General features: G+C 40.2%; 1 protein-coding gene across 1 annotated transcript in view; it reads left to right on the top strand.

Moving 5' to 3' along the window:
- Positions 1–21,877, top strand: part of MACROD2 (mono-ADP ribosylhydrolase 2) — a 939,837-nt gene that overhangs the window by 14,140 nt on the left and 903,820 nt on the right. Inside the window, exon 3 of the mRNA XM_054383563.1 lies at positions 13,211–13,318. Coding sequence (XP_054239538.1) covers positions 13,211–13,318 — 108 coding nt within the window. The remainder of the gene's footprint in view (positions 1–13,210; positions 13,319–21,877) is intronic.

The raw sequence follows: 21,877 nt of genomic DNA, 5'->3' as shown, positions 1-21,877 counted from the left end.
TCCTGGTGGATGGGAGGGAAGGTTTAGGCTGGATGTTAGGAAGAAATTCCTCACAGAAAGAGTGATTGGCTGCCCAGGGGGGTGGTGGAGTCACTGTCCTTGGGAGTGTTAAAAACAAGACTGGATGAGGCACTTAGTGCCGTGGTTTAGTCGATTAGATGGTGTTGGGTGATAGGTTGGACTTGATGATCTCAAAGGTCTTTTCCAACCTGGATAATTCTGTGACAGTAAGTTATTCATGGGATAGCAATGTGCTCTTGTGGCCAAGAAGGCCAATGGCATCCTGGGGTGTAATAAGAAGAGTGGCCAGCAGGTCAAGGGAGGTTCTTCTCCCTTCTACTCTGCCTTGGTGAAACCACATCTGGAGTACTGTGTCCAGTTCTGGGCTCCTCAGTTCAAGAGGCACAGGGATATACTGGGGACTGTTCAAAGGAGGGCTACAAGGATGATGAGGAAAGGCTGAGAGACCTGGGGCTGGAAAGAGAGTAGACTGAGAATATCTTAGTAATGTTTATGAACAATTGGTGGCAGGGTGTGGAGAAGGGGCCAGTCTTTTTTCAGTGATGTCCTGTGTCAGGACAAGGGGCAATGCATCTGAACTGGAACACAGGAAGTTCCACCTCAACATGAGAGAAGCTTCTTTACAGCAAGGGTGATGGAGCACTGGAACAGGCTGTCCAGAGAGCTTGTGGAGACTCCTTTCCTGCAGACTTTCAAGACCTGCCTGGACTTGTTCCTGTGTGAGCTGCCCTAGGTAATCCTGCATTGGCAGGGGAGTTTCATTCAATGATGTCTGACGGACCCTTCTAACTCTTACCATTCTATGAATCTGTGAGGGTATGGACCAGTTATACTCAAAGAAAAAGCAGGGTTCCATTGTTTCTCTTTTCCTCTTTCTGCATTGCTACCAGACTTGTTACAAGAGAAAGTCTGTAAGTGTGTCACAAATAACCAAGTCCAGTCAGAACAGGCAGTGCACATCAACGTGTGCTTATGTTGACTTTGAGGTTTTATGTCTCTATTTCCCAGGTAGACATGCAGAAGATAGAGCTAAAGACTTCTAATGAGTTTGTAACTGCTTGTAAGTTGTTATTGCTTCCTATTTTTCAAGTCCTTAAATTAAGCAAGTATGATATACAACACAAATAGCACTTGGTAGAGTCCTTTTCAAATATTGGGTTTTTTCTTCTGTGCTTTGCTGTTTGCAGTGAAGCCCTGTTGTTTCTCAGGGCAGCAAATTATATGTGATGTATTGAGGAGAAGGGAAGGGGAAATGCTGTAAGGTGAATGCTGCCCACCAAGCCTAATACCTTCATATGGAAAATATTATCTTTTGTACTTGCATAAAAGCCTATGTGTCTGTCCCCTGGTACTAGGAAACCCAATTGCCTGCTCCCATCTAGTAAGCAGTTGTCACTGTGTCTCCTGCAGAGAGATTGAATAACAATGCCAAGAAATATTTGCTGATAGTTCTGCAGAAGTTTCATAGTTTGCCACTAGTAGCTTTTTTTTTTAGTTTATTTCCAAGCTTCACAGTTAGTTGTACAAAAGGCTGTAACATTCAGCTAGAGAAGCTGTTGCTTAGCAATGGTGTGTAGGGTATTAAGAAAAGCAGTGTGTGTAGAGTAGAAACTGACTGCTTAGTAAGCTAATGAATGAACACTAAGGAGTTTGTGGTTTCCCACTATAAACTTATTTTAATTCTACTTGATGCTGGATATGCTAGTCACACTTACTGAAAAGGAGCTTTCACTATTTGTAAATAAAATAGATGCTGCTGAAGACCAAACAACAACCTGGTTGCTTGTGAAAAGGCTTATTTGTTTATTTTCCTCTCTCCAGGTGGTTGCTAAAGCTGAATTGTACTGCTGGTAATGTAAGTTTTGGATGAAGACTCATAGTTATCCCAGGAGGGTACTGAATTGATTTGAACATATTAGGAGAGTTATATGAATGCTATGATATTACTGAAACACAACTCTTGCAGCGAAGGTTATCTGCTTTGAAGCAGTCCAGTGAAGTCTTATTTGTAGTCTTCTAGCTTTTTGTAGAGAACTATCAATGTATTTCTGTGAGGCAGCAAACAGTGGTCAAAATGTGTGTAATATGTTTTTTCTCTCAATATTTGAACTTCTGTTGTTAATTGCAATCTCTCTGTAATAGAGGGGATAGTCAAGTAGGAGTTGAGATGGAAATGAGGCATTGTAGTTCTTGTATCCATGTGGCCTTGGCTGACTGTTTAATGTACTTCAGAACTACTCAATACTGTCGTTCTACGAGAAAAAAATCTGTGTATTGAACTTCTTGAGGTACTAATAATCAGGCTTGGGCAAGAACTTGCTAAATATGCTGTCGAGCAGAGCTTCTATTCTATTAAATTGTTAAGAAATCTTGAAGCCTTCTGAAGACTCACCTTTTAAAAATTCAGATAACCAAGCTAACAAGACAGGGATTGAATGCATTTCTTCAAGTACACAAAGCACAGCTCCTTTTGAGCCACAGCTAAAGCAGCAGCCCTTCCTATGGACCCTAAATCATGAAATCTCAAAGCCAGGAGCAGCAAGCACAGCAACCATAGCAGCTGGATGCCAACACTCCAGGCAAGCACAAATACCCTTGGGCTTCAGCCTACTTATGTTGTGTCTTTGCTGTTGTTGTACATGCCACTGAAGTGAGAAATCTTTGATTTATGAATTAACATTAGTGTGTCCCTGCAAACCAGGTTATATGACAAATAGAGTCAAGAATGCATTCCTTTACTTGTTCTCCTTGCCTGTTGTTACTGCTTTCTAAAACTTTGCTTTCTAAAACTTTTGCACTCTAAACCAACTCTTCCCTTGTTTTATAAAACTTCAGAAAAGGGGTAAGCTTTTCCATTCTTTCTCTTTCCTCTTCTTGCAGACTTACAAGTTTTTTGTCTCATTTTTTTTTTTTGGGTGGCTATACAGAGTTTTGTGGCATAGACTTGAGGAAGAGGCTGGACTATGAGACCTTTGTCACAGCTGAATAATCGTTTTGTGAGTGTTGTGTGGGTTGTTAGGACTGATGGACTGTTCTTTGTCAATTCCTGTACTATACCATTTTATAGTGAGGCTGAAGAGGAGGGCTCGTATTTACAAGCCTGCTTGCGGGCTACTCGTAGCCATATCACTACATTTAAGTTGGACCAAATGAGTTAGTTCTGGGTTTTTTGTAGTAGCTTTAATATAGTCATAGCACTGCTGAACTCAAATACGGTGTTGTTCAATGAATGAATGTTCCTCAGTTGACTGGTGGTCATCAAATGATGCTTGTTTCCTCACATGGAGATTTCATAACTCTGGAAAAATCCTTGAATGGATGATACCATGACCTCCTGTCCTAGAAGATGGAGCAGAGGGCAGGCTCAGTGAATACATCAGTGGTATAAAAGCAGAACATGTTGTTGATAGACAGATGAGCCACAAAGCAGATTAAAGGATGGGAGCATCTCTTCTGCAAGGAGAGGCTGAGAAAGTTGGGATTTAGCTTGAAGGAAAGGCACCTCAGATGACATCTGATAAATGTTTATAAACACGTGATGGGAGGGTGTAAAGGAGATGGCTCTAGACTCTTCTCAATACTACAGAGTGACAAGAGGCAACAGGAACAAGATGAAAGAGGAAATTCTTTCTGAGCATAAGAAAATAAAGCCACACACTTATTGTGAGGGTGGCTGAGCACTAGAACATATTTTTTGGAGATTGTGGTGTCTTCTCCTTTGTAGATAGTTTCCCAGGACCCTGTCCCAGTTTGACTTTCTCTGTGTGACTGTGTGTGGAGTTGGGAGGTTGGACTTGATGATCTCTAGAGGTCCCACCCAAGCTCATCCATTCTGTCATACATAATGTCTGTAGGCCTCATAAACTCTGTACTTGGCTATAGTCCTTAGCTAGTCCAATTATGCCACTGTAATTAGCTGAAACAGCATATTGGCAGAGTGTCCAGCCAGGAGGGAGAAGGTGTTGGTGTTCATCATCAAGTGCCTTTGACTTGAATGTTGTGCTGCATTCTTGGCCAGGTAGAAAGTCATTTGTCTGCAACAGATGTTTCTTCCTTGTGCTCAGGTTCTGATCTTGTTTAAGTCCAAGAACTGATAGAGCAAATCTGTACTACAAATCTGAAGTACTAGAGTGCATCTGTGAATGCTTTCCCCCTGGTGATGGAACATATGGAAATAATGCTTATCTTGATTTAGATAAGCAATTGCCTTTCCTGTACAATCATCCTTAGTTAGTAGGAGTGGAAGCAGGCACGAAGTGTAATTCATCTTACAATCTGTCTTTTTTAACACTCTGTAAGCCTATGCAGAAACAAATGGCACAGAAAGCTGTGTTGTATGTGAGGTTAGTAATTGCTAATAGTTTGTCATTTTTAATCTGTATGAGGCGCTTGTAGAAACAAAGCTTCGAGGGAAAAGAAAAAAGCACTGAATGAAAGAGTGCACAGAATATGTAGCAGAATGTTGCTGCCCATTTCCCTGTGGTCAGATGCACCCTTAAGCTTATTTGGCTCCTTTTTGTTAGTATATTTTAGCAGCTTAAGAGAACTGGAGTAGTGTCCTGGTCCAGCCATTGCTAAGGATTCTCCATAGGAGTGGACGGGCTGGCTCCTGCTTGGGGTTTATGTTGGGACCCTTGTCTCTTGCTCAGGTTCTTTTCCCAGCGCTGTTTCCTCCTCATGCTATAGACGGGTGTTGGAGAAGCCTTCCTTGTGGGGATACATGTTTCTACTAGTACCTGTTGTGGCAGGGATTAGATAGCAGCTAGACTTGTTATTTCTTTTTAACTTGGAATTAATTTACTTCCTTCAGCTGTGAATTTTAAAGCTGACTATAAATGATGAAGCTCCCTTTTTCAGCTTTTGTTCTTGCAATTCAGTCTGTTACTCTTGTTTTTACAAACAGGAGGGGGAAAAATTAAATCATCTCATTTGTTTAACAAAATTCCATTGTAACAGTGCAAGAGCCTGTGAGCCTAGCTGCTGTAAATCCTTTTTGCTTCTTTCTTTGATTTTTTCTCTTACCTGTTTTTGCTCATGGAGTGCCAAAAGCCTTTTCCTTTGCCATAGGTATTGCTTTATATTATGTGGCTTTAACTGTTTTTACTGCTTTGTGTGTGCTCTATTCTTTCATTATCAAATAATTCTAAATGAAAATGTGTGGGTTTTTTTTTTTTTTTGTTTTTTTTTTTTTTACAGAAGTTCTTCCAGCTGTAAGTTTTCCTTCTCTCTTCAGTTGCAAGTTCTTTGGTATTGCTGAAGGGGTTTTCATAATTGGATGTGTAATACCTGTTTGACAAGTAAAGATACTTCACAGTGTAGTGGATTTAAAATTCTGGATGTCTTAGCAGTCTCTGAGTTTCAGAGTTTATTCTACAATGATGTTAGGTTTGTGCCATCCTCTTTTCCATTGCACCAGCCGAGCTTGTTCATGCCCTTTATGTGGGCTCCCTCTAGTGAGCTGCTCTGAAAGTCCTTTTTCCTCTTCTGAAGTTTCACGTGCTTTCTTTCAAAGGCAAAGTTTTTGTTCACTAAATCTAATGTGTTTTTCTGCACCCCTGTGAACTGCAAAGGTCTTTTTTCTTTGGTGCAAGTTGGAAGAAGTTGTAAGTGACGCTGAGGGATAGGGCTGCCTATTTGCTGTTTTTTGTGTTAAGACCTCAGCTGTTGAGAGCATGGTTCAAGGACCAAAGGGTGTCACCTAGGAGGAAAAGCTAAAGGCAGTTATGTTGTACATATGGAGGTGATGGGGTGCATCTGAAGGGAAAAACTGGTTTGGGGACATATATTTTCAACTGTTTATAGTGAAGATATTCAACTCCATATATTGCTGAGGCTTGAGCTGGGATGGGAAGTGGAGGACCTAGAGTTCATGCTCTCCCCACTGTTGCATGTCTTTAAGGCCAGCCTAAACAAAACGGAATTCAGGAAGGATGTAACAGGGTCAGCTCTATCCTTGGTGGTAAAAAGATGATTTAATGACCATTGACTGCATGTTATAAGAGGAGTTGCTATAGCAATACTAAAGCTTAAAAAAAGAGCTTTCCCCCCCCCCCCCCCTTATTTCTATGTTATATATTATTCAGTATATTGCTACAATTCCCTAGCAGATGTTATTTATTGATTATTTTCCTTATTTTTTTTTTTCCTGATCATGTCAGAATCACCCCAGAGAAGCTATAAAAAGACCTGAATTAGGATTGGGTAAGCAGAGGAGAAAAGATTGAGTGTTATTTAGGATGAAGAAGTAGTAGGAAGGTTAAGTAAGCATATGGAAAAAATTGAAAACTTAAGTCTTACAAATGGCTTTTATGTTGGATGTTTCTTTCAGAGTTCTGTTAGGTCCTTGCATCTGAAAAGTCAGATTTTTGGCATGCATGTGCGGTTCTTGCACACTTCAGTGCCTCACTTTGCAAATTTCCTTTAATTTCTTTTGGAGAAATAGACTTGAACTGACTGTGTTTATGTCAGCAGTCACTTTAGGGTAGAGCTTCTGTTGTGCTGTGAGTGGAATTTAGAAAGACATTTCAAAAGCTTATGAATATTCCATATATCCCCCCCCTTTTTTTTTTTTTTTTGCAACGTGCCAATGAATTTTTTGTATTAATCGGAACTGGCAAACTCTAAATGGTTGTGATATGTACCTGTATGGGAGGTCATGGCTTCACTGTTGCTTTTAGCTTGTGGCCTTGAATTAAGTAGAGTCCATAATTCAATATACAGGGCTGTTGTTAACTGGTCCTGGGAAATTCTCAGGGATGAAGACTGTGGGATTGCACTGTCTCAAAAGTCAGATACCCAGGCTTTGCATGAACGTGCCTTGTAAAATTCATATTTAACAAAACCAGGCTTTATTTGCTTTTGACATGCAGACATAATTGTAATGAAGTAGGGGAAATGTTAATGTGCTTAAACTGCAGTTTGAGTCCATTCATAATCCTCCTGTTGACACACTGCATATAACTGTTTGCACAATATTGAGATTAAGGAAGGAAAATGAATAATAGAAATTGCTGTGTGAGAGTTGGGAGGGAATCAAAATGGCCAAATTCATGCTGATTATCACTGCTTTGAGAGCACACCATAGGCTGCCTTTTTTTCTTTTCGTTGTTGGAAGCATCTCCCAGTAAAAGTCTTTAGTTCCACTTTTTCAATGGAGGTGGACATAAGGTTAAAAAATGAGGGCAGAGTCTTACTCTGGAGGGAAGGAAAGCCCCAGAAACAATCTTCTCAGGGGTGCATGAGGGTAGAACTCCAGGTAAAGCAGAAGCTGTTGCTCATGCTCAGTACTGCCACAATCCTATTTCAACTACTATTTTAGCATTTTAATAACCATGGCTTGATTAATTCTGGTGATCCGAAGGCATCCAAGCTTCTTGTGCAGGTGTTTGCTATGTGTTTGCTTTTGTTTGTGAGCCAGGGGAGCTCTGGTGGTGGAGATGGGAATAGTTTTCCAGGAGGGAAGGAGCTTTCCTTCCTAGTCATCACTGCCTGTTTGATTTTAAACATCTTCTAGTGCTTCTTAAATTTCACTGTAGCTGTGCTGAGATTCCTGTGCAGATACTTCAGAAAATTTATTTTCTCTTACTGTGATTGCTTCTTTGTCTTAAACTTCTCATTCACAGCCCCTGACCAAACAAAACATTACCTTGTCTTGGAGTCTGTCATGCCTCCATGGCACAGAGATGGACTTTGTCAGAACCTTGGTGTAGTGTGGGTTTAGTTGATGGGTTTTATTTTTAGGAATGGAAATACACTGAATTTTCCTGGCTTTGCATCTGTTCTGTCTTCTAAGGTGGACAACCAATATGAAGATAGACTGAAAAGTTTGATTTGCTTGGCAAGGAGGATTTATTATTTCTAAAAATACAGCATTTTGAGTTTAGGGACTCAACTCCTTTTTTTTCTATTTTGTATTGAAGACTAGGTTACATAGCAACCACTTCAGAGGATTTATTTCTTGAGCATGTTTGTAAAGCTGCTGTTTCATTAATGAGAGTAAGAAATATTCTCATTAGACTTCAAATACAAGGCAAATCTGTCCCTGCTAGTATTTTTATTGAAGTGCTAGTATGTGCACATGGTTTGTGTCCTCTCTGCAATATACAATGCCCTGGAACTCCCAGTTTGTCCGTGCAGAGCTATGGTACTATGAATTACAGGATAATACAGCACTCAAGTTTCTTGAGCATATTTGAAGACTTGCTACAGTTATTCACTCATCTGAGATTTATTGTTTATGTGGGAAGAGACTTTGAAGTAAATGAGTACAGGTTTTCTTTAATCTGGGAAGCAGACAAAATATGTGTGGTGAAGGGAAAAGACGAGATACAAAGGTGGGAAGTGAGTTATTTGTAATGGCCAGGAAGGACTTCAGTGTCACAGAATCACAGAAAGATAGGGATTGGAAGGGACATCTGGTGATCATCCAGTTCAAACCTCCTGCAAAGGCAGATTCATCCAGGGCACAATATTGCACAGGGCAGCATTGAGGTGGGTTTTGAGTGACTCTAGAGATGGAGAATCTACCATCTCTCTGAGCAGCCTGTTCTAGTGTTCTGGCACCCTCAAATTAAAGCAATTCCTCCTCAGGTTTAGATGGAACTTCCTATGTTCAAGTTTGTGTCCATTACCCCTTGTCCTGTCACCAGGCACCACTGAAAAAAGACTGGCCCCATCCTTCTGACATCCACACTTTAAGTACTTACAAGCATTGATGAGATTTCCTGCTCTCTCCAGTCTTCTCCAAGCCCTGAGTCTCTTGCCCTGTAACAGCCTAATGTATGGTAAATGGGTTAACCTGCCTGTCTCCCCACCCAACACAGAAGTGAGAGACAAGTAATACCCAAAACCTGCAACCCAAAAGCACCACCCAGAACAGGAAACCTCTCTTGTTCCAATTTGAACTTCAAGCCCCATAATACTTTGCTCCAGCCAGCACTTTCATTTTAAAGCTGGCATGAGAGCAGCATTGGTGTCAATAACAGCAGCAAATAGTTGACTTAGCCTGTGACAGAGCCTTTCCTCATAAGAGAGATGTCCTAGTCCCCCAAACATCTTTGTAGCTCTTTGTTGTACCCTCTCAAGCAGTTTCCTGGCTTTCTTGAACTGGGAAGCCTGGAACTGGACACATGACTCCAGATGAAGTCTCAGTGGGGCAGAGTAGAGGGGCAGGAGAACCTCCCTTGACCTGCTTGCCACACTCTTCTTGGTGCATGCCAGGATGCCATTGGCCTCCTTGGCCACAAGGGAGCATTGCTGGCTCATGGTCATCCTGTTGTCCACCAGAACTCCCAGGTTTTTTTCCACAGAGCTGCTCTTCAGCAGGTCAGCCCCCAGCTTGTACTGATACATATTTTTTTTTTTTGTCCCTAGGTGTAGTACCCTACACGTTAGTCAAGATGACTAAATTGGTTACAAGAGAAGAAAATTTCCCAGATCTGTTACCAGTTTTGACTTGGTCAGGAATTGTTGTCTGCCAGTTCCACAGATCTAACAGATGGCACAAGAAAAACAGTTGTATCTCCTACAACTACTTGGATGATGGTGGGATTACTTTTGTAATCAGCAGTATATTAGTAGAATTGTTGAGTCCTTGTGAACAAGACTTGGCTGCCCATGTCTTCCATCATTGTGGAGCATCTTTCCGTAACAACGAACATGAAATCAAGTACTGCAAGCTCCCATCTTCTGTTAAATCAGACTTTTATTGGAATAAATGAGGGTAATTCATCAAAGATATCCAAGACAGCCTGTGATTCTACTGCTGAGCTAACTGTATGAAACACAAGGGAACATCAGGGCTCTTCCAAGAACTGTGGGGCAGGTAAGGGACTTGCTGGATCATAGAATCAGAGTCATAGAGTGTTAGGGATTGGAAGGGACCTCCAGAGATCATTGGGTCCAACCCCTTGCAAAAGCAGGATCACCTAGGGAAGGCCATACATGAACGTGTCAGGTTGGTTTTGAAATCCTCCAGAGAAGGAGACTCCACAACCTTTCTGGGCAGCCTGCTCCAGGGCTCCAGCACCCTCACAGGAAAGAAGTTCCTCCTCATGTTGAGGTAGAACTTCCTGTGTTTTAGCTTATATCTGTTATTCCTTGTCCTATTACCAGCTGCCACTGAAAGGAGCCTGTCCCTTTCCTCTTGACACCCACTCCTCAGATATTTATAGACATTAATAAGATCCTCTCTCAGCCTTGACTTCTCCAGAATAAACAGTCCCAGGAGAGATGTTCAAGTCCATTACTGCAGAAGATGTCATAGGTCATATAGATGTGATTGTAAGTTTTGTTTGTTTGGTGTGGGTTTCGGTGTGGTGGTGGTGTTGGTTTTTTTGTGGTTGTTGTGTGGTGTTGTATTTTTGTCGTTGTTGCTTTGGTTTGGTTTTGTTTTGTGCTCTTTTGTTGGTTTGCTTTTTCCTCCTCACCAGGCAGTGAATTTTTAATGCTGTTCTGTGGGGAAGGAGCATCAGGAGAACCATACTCAAGTATGTTCAGTATTTGCAGAGTGAGAACTAGAGGCAAAGTTGTGAACCCCGTGGAGAACAGAAAACTGGGAGGCAGTGCCGGTGTGCACAATGTTGCACCCAAGAGAAAGAGTTAGAAGACCTTGCTGGTGAATTGACTGAAGGACACCTCCACTTTCCCTCTGATGCAGAAATTAGTGATAATGAGAATGACTTCTTTTTTTTTTTCCCCTAATATCTGTTGTCATCATGGCTCTTAATGGTGTGGGGTTTTTAAATTTGTTTTTTATATCATAGGTGCAAACACTGTAGTATCCAAACTATACTTTCTATATAATTTCAATGGTTTTAGTTTGAAAATTTCCATGTGTTTTGATTTGATGTTAACTAGTGTTGCAGTAACTTGGGCAGAAGGTGGAGAGGGAGGGTGGTGGTGTGTGTTTCGAACTTGGCAGAGCCCCAGCTCACTGTGGAGGGATGGGGAAAACAACTGTCCTACTTGTTGGCAGCCTGCAGTTAATGTGGAAGCAGATAATAAATCAGACTCTGTAAACTGGTCACAGAGGCTGATTTTTGTTTTAGTACTACTCAATGTCTAACTGCAGTGGTTGTCTTCTGTGGAAAAATGGATGAGTGATATAATCTTGAGGTTAGAGTGATACAAGGTTCTTAGGATTTATAATAAAAACTTGATAACTATCTGCAAAAATGCTCTTTGCATGAGTTAAGACTTGTTGTAGGTTGAGGGAAATCAAGAGTTAATTGGTATAACCACAAAGAGAAGTCCTCCAGAGGCTGGAGAGACAGGGGGGGCAGGCAGTTTGTCCCAGGATATTGTAGTCTGTTACTCTGTTCTGTTTTCATGTATTTTTCTGTTTAAGGGACTGTACGGCCAAATCTCTCTTCTCTCTGTCTTGAGACCCATGTGCCTTATCTTTATGGTAGGGGAGAGGCTTTCTCCTGGCCTTGGCTGGCAGGGAATTTCTAGCTACGCCACTGAGCCTGTCGAAGCCTAGGTCTGGGTAGGTCTGGGTTTAGTGGGGGGCAGTTTGGCCACCTCCTGGCCCTGCTCAGGCTGAGTGGGGTGGACGTTTTTCTGGAAGGCTCTGGAAGGTTTTGGTCTGGTAGCCCCAGGTGTGTCCCTTTTACCTGAATGCCTTTTGTATATATTTGTAAATAGAATTTCCATTTAAACATCCAGTCCAGTGTGGAACATTATTTTTTTAAAAATTTACTCCTTGGGAAGGGGTAAAATATCTTTTCTGTTCTTTCGCCCCAGGCAGCTCATGGCTCAAAACTAGGACAAGGCTCTGAGGGTGATCTGGTGGCAATGGAATAGTCTCTTTAGGAGCCAAACACAGAAATAAAGATCCTGAATACACACAAATACAAGATTACTTTTATTCTTATGTGTGCATAGTGGAAACGTATCTTTTCTCAAAAATGGCATGGGTTCTGCTTTGAGCACGTTGAGGGCTGATGTACAGCAGAACTGAGTTATAGCTGAGTTACTTTGGAGTGGTTGAAATAATGATTTCTTATACTAGTCATTTGTGCTGAAGATAGAAAAGCAAGATCTAAAATAAATACACTTATTTCTGCTTATGGTTGCTTATAATGCTGACAAATTTGAGCTACTATACTTGAATTGGTGGCAGATTACTAGAATTAAGGCTGCTGTAAAAACCGAAGTGCCCACTTTGTTTGGACTGCTCCTACCTTCTCACTAAATCTTCCTTTGTTTTTTTTTGTTTTTTTTTTTTTTTTTAAACTTTCTCCAAGGATTGAGAACTGTTTCTCACTTCACCAATTCAGTTCTATATTAGGCCAATATATCAACTCAAGCCTCTGGCTTGTGTCAGAGAGAATTAGTTTGATGTAAAAACAAACAAACAAAAAATCAGTTAAGCAATCCTTCTTTCTTCTCCTTAAGTCATTGCTAATGATGTGGATGTCTAACAATGAAAGAACAGGTTAAGCTTTTGGCCAAGCTGTGCTTGTAGAAATGTTTGAGGTAACTGAACAGTTCTGTGGAGTGTGTATGGTGCAAATGAAGTGAAATGGTGATGCAAGAATCAAGAGGTCACCAGAGTAAGGAACCTATTATAACATTGTTTAGTAAAAAATCTTTTGAAAGTTTATGTATTTTGTGTTCACCTCCTCCTCTTCTAATTGAGCAATTTAAGGTGCTAAAGCTTGAAGTTTTAAATTTTCTGATGTTTTGGAGATATTTTTTTTTTTTTTAAATCATTATCTGCTACCAGGGCTAGTTTTGAATTTTGAGGCTGTTGGCAACTGTTGTGCTCTTGTGTTCTTGTACATATTTGAAATAATTCTGGATTGGATAAGTTATTGCTTCAACAGGAGGATTATTTTAACTAATTCTTCATTTTTGTAATTTGTACCCTTGTGCTTACCAAAGGAGATTATCTGATGGATCTAACTCCAGAAGACATATATACAGATTTACTTATTTATTTTTTAAATCAAATGATACGTGGTCAAGGATTCAGTGCTTTATAGTAGCTTTTATTTGAACCAACTATAAACAAGTGCTGTGATTTTAGGGAGCTGCTGTTATCTCTGTGAGTTACTGGTGCCCTCTTGAGGTGAAACTGAAAGATGCTGCAGTAATGTAACTGGAACTGCTGATACCTGCTCTGGACTTGTAAATTAGTCATCACACCTTTGTAATCGTGTGTTCCTGCTTTCTTGGGCTGTAGGTGAAAATGCTAAAGAAGATCTGCAAGGGAAGAAGAGTCTGAGTGACAAAGTTTCTCTCTACAGAGGCGACATTACTCTGCTTGAGGTTGATGCCATCGTTAATGCTGGTAGGTGGTTACATGTTTTACATTGTCGTATCTTGAAAATCTTTCATAGTGCTGCCTGGCAAGTTTGAACTTTGAAAATTCGTATAAAATCGGTATGTCTGCTGGAAATCTGTCCTAAACTATGTTTTTTTTTTTCCTAATTTCTCTACGTTGCATCTATTCATCTGGTATGCCTTTACTGTGGCAAGGATTACTGTGAAAGATAGCATAGTCACCAAGAAGAAAACAGTGATCTTACATCCATCCTTTGACTTAATATGAGTAGCTGAGACTAAACATTTGATATTGTAGGAGGTAGAATTTTGATACTAAACTACTGCAGTAAATTCCAGGCTGTATCAACTAAGCCATTTGTGGGATAGGTCAGGTTGAAAACCTTAACAATAAGAGGATAGAAAAACTTAATTTCTATTTCATGTAGTTGGAATATGTTATGATTTTTTTTTCCTTTTTTTTTTTTTTCGGGGGGGAGATTGTATTTTTAAAATTTTTAGTCATGACCTGGAGAGTTCTCATCTAGCACCTGAGTGTCTGTATATGCAACTGAAGTGAAGAACTGCATGTTCTTCAACAGCTAGGGGAAATGCCTATGCAATGAATTTTGTTGTGCTTTAATCTACAATGAATGAATTTGGCTGCTTGGAAAAAAACTGTGGAAAGGTACTCCCCTACATGCGTGCTCCAGACAAATCTTGCTTGTTGTTCCACCTCTCCCCCTCCTCAAAAAATATAGTTCATGTCCTGAGGCTGGAGATTTTCACCTTAGTATTTGGCTGGTGTTGGCCTTAGGTTTTTAGGAGTATTGATTCATTTTCAAGAACTAGTTTTTGCCAATGCTCTTTTACTGGAAGGAAAAGTACTGCAGTATCTTCTTTGTGATAGAATAAAGGTTGCATTAGTCAAAATTGATTTGTTTGATGACACTGAGTGGCTGTGTGGAGATACTGCCTTGTTTCTGTAGATAGTACAGAGATGTTTGCTCATGCAGTGTAGAAGTTAGTAAAGAGACTATTGATTTGATGTTGCTTTCTGCATGACTCTCTGCTTGACAGTGGAGATTGTGGGTTTTGTAAAGTATGTGTAGAACCTTTAGTCATCTCAAAATGCGTTTTTGCACTCTCAAGTAATGAGGATGGTATTTCCATGCAAAAGCTTATTAATGTTCTAGTTTGGCATACAAGATTTATAGGCAGGGATTCTGTGGTATTGTTTGTAGCATGATCCTCTCTGCACTGTGCTGAGCAGGTCTCTGAAGCTTTACTCTTTCAGTTTTTTTTAACTCTTCATTCATTCAAAATTATGTTTCCAGTAGTATTCTTACTGACTACTTACTTTACTCTAGAGTAAGTCAATATTAGCATACTTCTCTTGATTTATATTTAGATTCTTCTTGTTCATAGGCCTCCCTGGAATTACAGGCTGGAACTAGTTGTGGATTAGCTTTGGAATGTGAGTACTTCTGATTTTCAAGGGGTTTTGTCCCTTTCTTTTGAGATGTCCCAATTCCACACTACACAGATGATGCTATCTGCCTGTAAACTTGCCTGCCATTATCTGAGTAAAAACAAGAAGTAGAACCAATTAAAATCAACACACACTAATATGTAATTATAAGGAAGGGATTAAAGACCACTCAGAACAGGATAAAACTGAAGTTGAGAGACACAAGACTCTTTAAGTACGTAGAAGGCTTTTATTAGAAAGAAAGAAGTCATTTTACTGAAGTCTTCTGTAAGTTGAAAAGGAGTTGATTTGGAGCTTTGAGAGACTCAGTTTAGTTGTTGACTTACTGGAAGGGACAGAGATATCTTGCTGTGTCAGGACATTGGTACTGGCAGATTTCTGAGGTTCTTCTAGCCTTACTCTGTAGTCTTTTATATCTTAAATGCATAATGTATTCATTATTATGAGTTGTTAATATGCTTAAACTACTAACTTATAGTTACCTTGAAAAATCAAACATTCTCTCTCTATATATCACAGCTGTAATTAAAATTTAAGTGTAAGTCTGTGATTTGCTCATGGCTTCAGTGTTAACTTTTTTCTCCTTTGAAGTTAAAGTTTTTTAACTAACTGTGGAGAATAATTGGGAAGCTAAATAAGGAGGAGGATGTTTTGGTTGAAAAATTTGTATTATACGAAAAAAACAGTTGCTGCACAGATTTTTTGCAACAGCTCTTGGATGGAATCTAAAAACATGTTTCTGCACTCAGTGGAGTTCTTTGTGAAAGCATCATAGATTTTTTTTTTTTTCTTCCTTCTGTAAGAAGCATTTAGAGTACCAGCTTCTGTGTGTAAATTGAAGAACATGCAACCTGTCAAACATAGACTTTATAGAGATCAATCTGTGCACGTTCTTTTTATACTTAAAGCTTTTTGGCTACCTTGAATGTTAACGATTGACGCTCCCTTACCCACGGCTTGCAACTTGCAGAAGGAAGAGAGGGAAGAAAGAGACGTGAGATTTTTTTCTTCTCTCTGGATTTAGGAAGTTCATTAACTATCTCGTATAGTAAATAGTTAAACATACAGCAAGTCAGATCCAAAATAGAGCTGCAGGAAGGTACAGTTTATATGCTTTCATTTACTTTGACTTTTGCAAACAGCAAAGTAGACCTTAAGGGAGCAGTATGGCAAATTCTGGGGTTGTGGGAAGGGTTCCATGTGCTTCAGATTGTCTCCAGATTTGGGTACAGACATATTGGAAAAAAACCAAATTATTTAATACCTGCCTCCCAGGGATAGGTGAGACACATTGATTTATTTGATAAAATAGAGATGTGAGACTGTGTGAACCTGTCTGTAGCACTGACTTTTTACTGTAGTGGCCTCCTTTTGGGCATCCACGTAACAGCATTCATTCTGCAGACTATTTCTGAACTATACTATGAACGCTTCTGTTAAATCCGGTAACTTGCTCCTGCTCTGAATTTTGTTTCCTCTTTGAATTTGTGTTCTAGTTTACAGTGAGGGAGATTGCTCTATTGCTTCAAAAGGGGCAAAAGAATAATGCTCACACAAACGGATTGGATAGTAATGGAAAGTTTAAATGGAAAAGCAATTCATGTACTGCAAAACTGCAAAGTGTAGTGGTGAGCATAGCAAAGCATATATAGTTCAAAGAAATCCCCAGTCTAATTTTAACACACGAGTTTCTTTACACCAGATGAAAAACCCAACACTCCCCTTCTCCCCACCTAGGGTTCACCAAAAAAACCCAGGGCTCGCTCTTCCCCCTGCATTGCTAGGCTGGTTTCAAGCTGGCCAGGCTTTAACTGCCCCCCTCTTTTTACCCTGGCATTAGCCCTAAACAGGCCAAGATTGCACAGGAAAAAAAAAATTACTCAAGCTGAAGAGGCCTGTGATACTTCCCTACTGTTACCAGGTAAGAGAGTGTCTCTCTCCCGCAGGAGCAGAGAGGGAAGAAAGACAGTAACTTTGCAGCCAAATTTATAAGGGTGCAGGATTTGTGGGTAGAAATACACCATTTCCTGTGTCCATTCACTGGGCTGGACATTCTAGACATGGGAGGTTTCAACTCTGTGGCTTCTTTTTTGGAGGCACCCAGCCTAAACAGCCACAATTTGTCATTTGTATATGAGATGGACTGATAACTGAGTTCTGTTAGGCTAGCAAAGGTGTTAATGATGATCTTAGCTAAATATCAAGATATCACTACTGCTACAAAAGGATCTCCTTTTTACATAGATTTTTAGGAAATTGAATACTTTCCACATATGTTTTGTAGATATTGTATGCTCAAAGAGGACCAGTATGGAAATGGTGGAAGTTGAAGTTCCTTTGCTTATTGTCAGAACGACTATGTCAAAACAGCCACTTTGAAATAATTCATGATCTGAGTTTTGGCTTCTGAAGAGGTTCCCTGAGATGCCCTGTGATAGATGAGGGAGCTGATGTGTCATTTTGCTAAAACTGATGTCAATTGCATACACCTGTAAAAGTGTTATCCTTCCAGAATATCGTTCCAGTTCCCTAAACTTCCTTGCTGCTGGCTGTGTTGCAGATATTTAACTTGATGTTTTGCTTAAAGGATTGTGTTATCTTAATTTCCTTCCCCTTTATTTTTTTTTTAAAGGATTCAAGTATAATAGGTATAAAAATCTTGGTTTTACTTCTATATCCTTTTTACTTCCTGAGTATTACACTCTGAGAATATGAACATGCTCTCCTTGAGGTGTGTACTTACTGCATAATCCATAACTGGCCTTTTTAACAAATTAAATATTCTTGGATGTCCCTCCATATTGAAAAAGTGCTTCAAGCACCTGAAAGCCAGATAACCACAATTAGCTGACTTCCAAATAACTCATGGGAATTCAGCTTGGGGTTGGGGTGTGTGTGTGTGTTTAGAGTAGGGAGAGGGGGGTAAATTGGTCCCTCTGCAGCTCTTTTTAACGCAAGTTTTATTCATACTGCAGGCATTTCCTGATAGGGAGCGTTTCTGTGGACTAAATAGGCTATGTAAGAAAAACCATTTCAGTTAAGGTTTAAATACTGAAACCACCAAAGTGTGTAATACCACCCTGCTGCCCCTCCAGCTCCCTCTACCTTAATGTTTTTGAGCTTCTTTCTCTAAGATAAAATATGAATTTAGGGAGCAAGTCTTTTTGCTGGCAGGTCATGTAGCAGAACTCTAAAATAAACGGTGTATGTTCTGAGTTGTGACTTTAGAAAACTGTTTTTGTGAGTCTGCTGGCGTGCTGCCTCTACTGATTTAAAGTCTGGATGGTATGACTTCTTACGAGGGCTTGGAGTGACAGGATGAGAGGGAATGGATTGAAGCTTGAGGAGGGTAGATTTAGACTGGGTATTAGGAAGAAGCTCTTTGCAGTGAGGGTGGGGAGACACCGGAACAGGTTGCACAGGGAGGTTGTGGATGCCCCTCCCTGGAGGTGTTCAAGGCCAGATTAGATGGGGCCTTGAGCAACCTGGTCTGGTGGAATGTGTCTCTGCCCATGGCAGGGGAGTTGGAACTAGATGATCTTTGGGGTGGCTTCCAACCCAAACCATTCTGTGATTCTGTGACATGATGGTCTTATGGCTGAGGAGTGTCTGATACAGTAACACTAGTCCTGACTGAATTTTTCAGGACTTACTGGAAGAAAAAAAAGGATTAGTCCACCAGTCATGGAACTTCTGCTCACTTTTAGACTTCAGGTATGTTGTTTTTATAGACTAGCCAATCCCAAATGCAGAAATAAGCATTGAAAGCCTCAGTAAGGTTTGAAAAATAAATTCTGTGATGCTTATAATATCAACTAAGCAGTAAATAAATTTCCTTTGTGTTTTTACTAAATGCAGAAGAAAAATCTGCTCATATTTATGTCATAGGCAGTAACTTTTAAATCTGAAGCAGATAAAGGTCTTGTGGTTTTGGATTGTGTGTGGTATGCATGTCTATGTACATGACAGAGCTTAAGTAGCAGTTTACCACTACTGACCTCAGGGTATTTGTTTACTTCATATCTGTTAATAAACCTTAATGGCTGTGTTCTAAGATAAGAAGGTGTCTACCAACGTGCTCGTGAGTGGGTTTTTACTAGCAGCAAGATCAAGGGGAAATTGTTTATCGGGGAAGAAAGGACTACTCTTATTTTTATTTGGGGGAAATAGGATGACTTGCAGAACACTAGATGTTATTTTGTACCTTTGACAAATCCTTGGACACTTGTGTGGAAGTATGATCCTGAAAACAGAAACCTTTAATCTACAGGAGAAGGAAAGTGATCAGTTGTACTAAAGTAGGTGTTTCTGGTAGTAAATCCAGTAGTGCTGCTTCTAAATTAGCAATTTGCCAGTTGCTGCAGTTGTAGTGACTAGGTGGTTCCCTTTAAACTGTGCTTGAGTGCTGGAATCTTCTCTGAACTTCTTGAATTTGGGGATGCTATTGCATTTTAAAGGGAAGATTTTTTGTTTTTCCTTATGAGAAAACAAATGGGCAGTAAAATCTTAACTTGGATAAATAGTGAAAATACTTAGTGAAGGAAATAAGTAAGGAATTCTTTAATTTTTCTTTTTAAAAAATGCTTTCGGATGCTAGACTTGCATTACTGAACTTCATACCATTCAAGAAGGCATTTCCTCTACAGGAAACCATCTTCATAGCTGCAGTGAGTCACTTGATCTGGGGATGCTGGTCTGACAGATGTATGCTGCCCAGGTTTCTTAGCTTCCTTAGCACGTTGTGCAGGGCCTGCCAAGTGAGGGTATGCAGAGGGGAGGACCTCTCAATAGCTTTAAGAGGAAAGAGTCTTCTCAGGGAGTGAATTATACCTGCTGTACCTCCCTGTCCTGGTACTAGAAGCATGTAGAATTGGAAAAAGTTCAGTTTTGAATATGTAGGACTTGACTTAAAGGGTGAAATAGCTGGTTTTGTATTATATGATATTTTTAACATTATTTTGTATTTTCTTAATGAAATATACCATTCCTCCCTCAAGCTTCTGACTTCAGAACTATTTTTAAGCATGTTAGTGTAGCAGCAGTATCTTTCTCCAATTTTCTTAACTGGAGGTAGCATCAGATTTTCTTCTGGTCCCTTCTTTTCCTGACTTTGACCTTGAAGTGTAATCTATTTAATTTTATGAGGCATCCCATTTTTCTCAAGTCCAGAATTACACTTCAAGGTAGAAGTACTATGTGTTGAAACTGGGAACTGAATATATTATCGGTGAATTATGCTTAAATGAGTGTGTAAGTATAGATAGTGGCTGAACTCTGCCTTTCCACATAAACAGCTTGTTAATGTGCAATCAGTTGCTGCAGTTGCCTTGAACTTGGTGCTTAATGAACAGGTGGGGGAAAAAGGATGGATTCTAATCTGGAACAGATCTGACATAAGGCAATTTCACTGATTGCTAATCCATTTCATTTGGCAACTTAATTTATCACACAAAATTTTCATCTTGTAGCTTCTGAAGTAGAAAGTACTTCAGAAGTGACCTGAATATTAGGAGAGTATTTTAGGCAGTTGCTGGGCCTGAAATAGTGTTGAGAATATAGTTACTCTGCCCTTTATTTCACAGTGACCATTAGTTCTTACTCTGGAGCTTATTTAAAGCTTATTTAATTTTTTTTTTTCCTCAGATCTACATTCATTATAAAAATAATTCCCTTAACTTAAATGTTCTTTCTATTGAAAGTGGAATCAACAAAACAAAATCTGCCCCTAAGGTGCTTATAGGATTTTTAAAAATTATTTTCTATTTTACTTTTTTGTCATGGAATGTTTGTATTTATTAATGTTTTCTTTTATGGGGTTTCTGGTTTGTTGTTTTTTTGCAGCTGAGCTGAACACAAGTGGCTGTTACTTGCACAGGGAGCTTCTTACTGAGTTTGTCTACTAGCATGTTTTATAAGTGTGTTTTAAATGTTTTATCTGCAGTGTACAGATAGGGGAAACGGAAAACTTGCATTGAAATCTCTTGCATGAAGTCATCTAGCATCTATGTAACTTAGGCTGTTAATTTCCTCTAGGAATAAACCAAATAATGCTAACAAATTGTTAATTTGATTTTCATCTTCAGTGTGAGCAGACTGTGGTGTTAATCATAGAATCATAGAATCAAGAAGGTTGGAAGAGACCTCAAAGATCATCAAGTCCAACCTGTTACCCTAAACCTCATGACTATCTAAACCATGGCACCAAGTGCCAAGAGTTGAACACCTCCAGGGATGGTGACTCCACCACCTCCCTGGGCAGCACATTCCAATGGCCAACCACTCTCTCTGTGAAGAACTTTCTCCTCACCTCCAGCCTAAACCTCCCCTGGCACAGCTTGAGACTGTGTCCTCTTGTTCTGGTCCTGGTTGCCTGGGAGAAGAGACCAAACCCCTCCTGGCTACAACCTCCCTTCAGGTAGTTGTAGACAGCAATGAGGTCACCCCTAAGCCTCCTCTTCTCCAGGCTCAACAGTCCCAGCTCCCTCAGCCTCTCCTCATAGGGCTTGTGCTCAAGGCCTCTCCCCAGCCTCGTTGCCCTTCTCTGGCCATGCTCCAGCAATTCAACATCTTTCCTAAACTGAGGGGCCCAGAACTGGACACAGTACTCAAGGTGTGGCCTAACCAGTGCTGTGTACAGGGGTACAATGACCTCCCTGCTCCTGCTGGCCACACTATGCCTGATGCAGGCCAGGATGCCATTGGCTCTCTTGGTCACTTGGGCACACTGCTGGCTCATGTTCGGGCGCCTGTCAACCAGTACCCCCAGGTCCCTTTCCACCTGGCTGCTCTCCAGCAGCCAAAGGTTTCTGAAGTTAACTTACAGTTGGTGCAGTTAAACTGGTGTGCAAATCCCCATACTACTTTATATATAGTCCCCATTTATTCATCAGCGTTAATAGTGGAGGGAATGGGTCATTCGCAGTCATGATGTCTGTGAGTGAGTTTATTACTGCTTTCTGTGGAAAATACTAAGTGCAGCTGGTGAGCAGGAGACATGGCTAAAATTGCCCTCTGCTTCAGGTCTAAATCTTATTTAGTCGAGTTCTTCCATTTAGTGTTATAGTCATTTGGATGAAAGCTAAAAATCTCTCAAGT

The sequence above is a fragment of the Indicator indicator genome, chromosome 9, assembly GCF_027791375.1.
Source record: "Indicator indicator isolate 239-I01 chromosome 9, UM_Iind_1.1, whole genome shotgun sequence".
Classification (NCBI taxonomy): domain Eukaryota; kingdom Metazoa; phylum Chordata; class Aves; order Piciformes; family Indicatoridae; genus Indicator; species Indicator indicator.
This window is presented reverse-complemented; position numbering and strand designations above follow the sequence as displayed.